Source organism: Hydra vulgaris, chromosome 11 (assembly GCF_038396675.1).
Source record: "Hydra vulgaris chromosome 11, alternate assembly HydraT2T_AEP".
NCBI classification, from domain to species: domain Eukaryota; kingdom Metazoa; phylum Cnidaria; class Hydrozoa; order Anthoathecata; family Hydridae; genus Hydra; species Hydra vulgaris.
In genome coordinates, this window is record NC_088930.1 from 46,505,669 (window position 1) to 46,510,256 (window position 4,588).

The 4,588-nt window shown below is 25.9% G+C and overlaps 1 protein-coding gene across 1 annotated transcript; it reads left to right on the forward strand.

Annotated features, from left to right (window-relative positions):
• Window positions 1-1,718: 1,718 nt before the first annotated feature.
• LOC136087070 (uncharacterized) lies at window positions 1,719-3,742 on the forward strand. The gene is made up of 3 exons (XM_065809576.1): window positions 1,719-1,902; window positions 2,017-2,390; window positions 3,608-3,742. Exons 1-3 carry the CDS (start codon window positions 1,719-1,721, stop codon window positions 3,740-3,742), a joined length of 693 nt encoding a protein of 230 aa, XP_065665648.1.
• The last annotated feature ends 846 nt before the right edge of the window (window positions 3,743-4,588 follow it).

Below are 4,588 nucleotides of genomic sequence, written 5' to 3' on the forward strand. Positions count from 1 at the left end.
TGGATATATTTATTTATATCATTAATTTAATAACATCCATCTGGAATGTTTACATCCTTCCAAGTTGATCCATTATTTGCGCTATATCTAAAATTGTTGTTTGAAGAATTGCTATTAGGAAAACTGTAATATGTCTCTAAACTAACCAGAGCCACTTCATGTTCTCTGTCTTCTCTAAGTGTAATAATAGGGGCAAACTTAGTTCTTAAGATATTGCTATTTCCGCTCACTGATAAATATGCTATTTTTGTTTTTTTATATAGAAAATAATAATTTTGTTTTTTATATTTTTTTAAATTCAAAAGTTGGTATATAAAACTTATCTAATCCACATCTATATTTTCCATACTCTCTTTTAGAAGACAGATCTATAATAACAAATCCATGAGGCTTTGACCAAGCTTTCTTACAAAAATTTCTAAACTCATTTTTTGACATATCACTTGAAACATGATCATTATAAATGTGATTTAAATTCTTTGAATCTTGTGGAAATAAGCAAATAAAATTTGTATTTTCTCGTATAGCTTGCCTAGGTAAAATAAAATAATTTTGTGTACGATAGAAAAAATCTACATTCTACGTCTTCCTCTTATATAAAATTTTTCACACTTATTTTGCCTTGTTAATTGTAAATCATCAAATATCATCAAATTATTCTTATGAATATTAAGATCTTGAGGATCTTGTACATCTTCAGCTGTTTCAAAAAGCTTACACTTCATATCTGTTTTCTCATTTAAATTTTTTGAAATGTCTTCAGTTATAAGTTCAGGGTTTGTATTTAATTTTTCTATTTTGTCTTCTAACTTAAATAGTTCAAGAATATTTTTTTTTGGTAATTTTTTTTCAAAAGATTGTTTTAATATTTTGAGTTCTGGTTCAAAAAGAGATTTTCCAAAAACTTGTAAATTATTATAGTCTAACCAACCAGGTCTCAAAAGTAAATTCAATATTAAAGTAGTTTTTCCACAACCCGACTTTCCAACAATAATTCCTCTGTTATTCACTTAGGAAACAAGTTATTATTATTTCTCTTATTGTTATTCGCATTCCATGACAAATCTATAATATCTATTTTTTATATATATAAGATTTTCATTTTTATATAAAAATGCTATATATCATTTTTTTCTATATATAAAAATGTACTGCATTAAATGTAGAAACAAAACAAATACACTAAACTTGCAAAATGTCGTGAGTAAAAACAATAGAAATATTTTACATTGAACTTGCGCTATTTGTGGGAAAACAAAAACTCAATTTGTATCATCAAAAACAGGAGGAGATTTAGTAAGTTCAATTAACTCAATAACTAAAAAAATAAAACTACCATGGGCACAGTTCCCAGGTGAAATGCATTTACCTAGAATAAACTTTGCAGGACCAGGTACTAATTTAGATGAAAGAATAACTTCTACTGATGCATATAAAGAATTGAGTAAATCTGTAAATAGAATTGATAATGCAGCTTACCATCACGATCTTGCTTAAAAATACTTCGATGATACAGAAAAAAGAAATTTAGCTGATAAAATTATGATCGAAGAAATGGATGTTATAAAAAATCCGACAATACGTGAAAAAATTGTACAAGGTATTATAAAACCTATTATATCATCTAAAGCAAAGTTTGGATTGGGTGTTGAAACTAAATCTATTCAAAAAAACTACCAACGATCAGTTAAAAAGACGAGGATAAAGGAGTAAATATTATGGATCCAAAGGATCTAATTCTAATGGGTCTGAAAGACTTAAAATGGACTGACAAACTTGCAAACGAACTTCATAGACCAGTTGTAAAGCATTTCAAAAATAGAAAAGTTATTGTAAATAGAACCGATGAAATATTGGCTACTGATTTGGTCGACATGAAATCTTTTTCCAAACTCAATGACGGTATAAAATACTTATTAATGGTGATAGATGTTTTTTCGAAGTATGGATGAATTGTTTCATTGAAAAGTATTACTGGAGTTGATGTTGCTAATGCTTTAAATAAAATCTTTAAAGAAAGAAAGTGTCAAAAAATGTGGGTAGATAAAGGCTTAGAATTTTATAATAAGTATGTTAAAGCGCTTGGTGTTGAGTTATATTCAACTGAAAATCAAGAAAAAAGTTGCGTAGTTAAACGTTGGAATAGAATAATGAAAGATAAAATGTTTAATTATTTTCCAGCTAATTCTACTGGAAAATATATTAACGTTTTAGACGAAATGGTAAATAAATACAACAACGCAAAGCATTCCTCAATTAAAATGACACCAGTTGAAGCTAGCGATAAAAAGAATGAAAATATTGTTTGGTTAGATCTAAATAGAAATGTACGATCAGAGTCAGAACCAAAGTTTTCAATTGGTGATAGAGTTAAGATAGTTAAAAAGAAGGTAACTTTTGAAAAAGGAATTCACCGAGATGGACTGAAGAAGTTTTTACAGTGTTACAGATTCAGTTCACAGATCCACCAACGTATAAAATAACTGACGATAATAGTGAAGAAATACAAGGTACTTTTTATGGACAAGAAATGCAAAACACTGATTAAAACATATTTAGGATTGGAAAAGTTATTTGTAAACTCAAAAACAAACCATTAGTAAAGGGGTATGGGTATTCTGATTCGTTCAACTCATGGGTTGATAATAATGAATTGATCTGTCTGAAAAATTGATTTATAAAAAATTGCAAAAATTGCAAAAATTTTTTTAGCAAAGAGCTTATAGTTATAATGTAACCATAATACATTAATAATTATGGTTGTTATACTACCATTATTTTATCTTTATATTATTTTATTTTGGCTCAGAAATTATGGTTGGGATAATAGTTGAAATGAGTTAAGAATTTATAGATAAGTTTATGATTGAAATGACTTATGAGAATATAGATAAGTTTATAGCTAAATATGATATGAGTTTATGGTTATAGATAGAGTTGAAAAATTTTGGCCTAGAAGGCCCCTTTTATAGTAGTAGTCCCACCCTTTTATGTTATTCAATATATAGTATTTTTAGGATAGTAACTCAACTTTTTAAAGAGATTTTTAAATCATAAATCCATACTATTATTGAATAAAAAATTGACGACATTTCTCTCCCTTTTTTTTTTATTTTGTATATATTTTCTGTTTAATAAAATAAGTTGGATTTCACAAAAAAATATATCAACAAATAATAAAATGTAAAGAACAGAAAATATGAGTGATGCAATACCACCACAATCTTTCTTAGTTTCCCATAATATAATTTAATATAGTCAAAAAATATTTTAAAAATGCGGGTTTGAGTTTAATATAAAATTTAAAAGTTTAATTAAAAAATTTAAAATTTATAAACATATTAAAAAAAAATACTTTTATGGGCCTTATGTTGCAAATTATAGACCATTTTCAATTCTTTCTTGTTTTTTATAAATATTATAGCATGTTATGTATAATAAGCTATTATAATTGAATATATATATATATATATATATATATATATATATATATATATATATATATATATATATATATATATATATATATATATATATATACATATATATATATATATTGTATCATATTTCTTTAGTAAATGTAAATAATATTTTTTATCATAAACAGTTTGGATTTAAATTTGTTCGTTCCGCCGAACATGCTCACCCTGCTCGTTATATATTTAAAGCGTTCGATAAAGAAAAGTATACTCGAGATAAATTTATTGACTTAAGTGAGGCTTTTGATAAAGTCAATCATTAAATACTTCTATCCAAACTCAAAAGTTATAATACAAAGAAAACTATCATATCCAGGTTTGAGAGTCTTTTGACTGATAGGGAGCAGTTTATAATATATGATCGAGGAGAAGCTGATAATGAGACAAGTACTTGCAGTGTTTCTCACGGATCAATTGTAGGGCCACTTTTATTTCGCATATATATAAATAAAAATTTTTGTATTTATATAAATGAATTTTCTTACATTTTGAGACCTGTTTTAAGATATTGATGGCGGATGATACTAACTTATATTCCAATAACGATATTACTCCAATAACAAAATCAATGTATTACTTCAAACAGTAAACGAAGAACTTTACAAACTTACCAAATGATTTAAGTCAAACAAATTATCTTTAAATATAAATAAAACTAAATATATATTAGGTGAGAAGGTGGTACATTACGAAACTTTTTAAAAAAGATAACATTGCTTTTGTACTGTTTGAGAAAAAGTTGAAATTTTTGCTGAAAAAGACAATTTAGTTATTAATTCTTAAAAAAAAGCTAAAAAACCCAGCTAGTTCAAGTAAATTATAATTGTCTTTTTTCCTTGTTAACAAAGTTTCTCGTTGTCCAAAACTACCCCTTGTCGTATAATTTCGGACAAAGATAAGCTTCATTATTTATCGTTGCCACGACATTGAGGCAGTATATGAAGTATAAAAAAAAGACAAGAAATGTTTCTTAAAACTTCAGTTTTTTTATTGAGCACTATTTGTAAACAATAATAAGTAATTATATTAATTATAAACCGCAGCAGAATTAAGAGAACTATTACCAATTACAAGGTTGTTCTTATAAAGATCACAAACTATTAAATAAT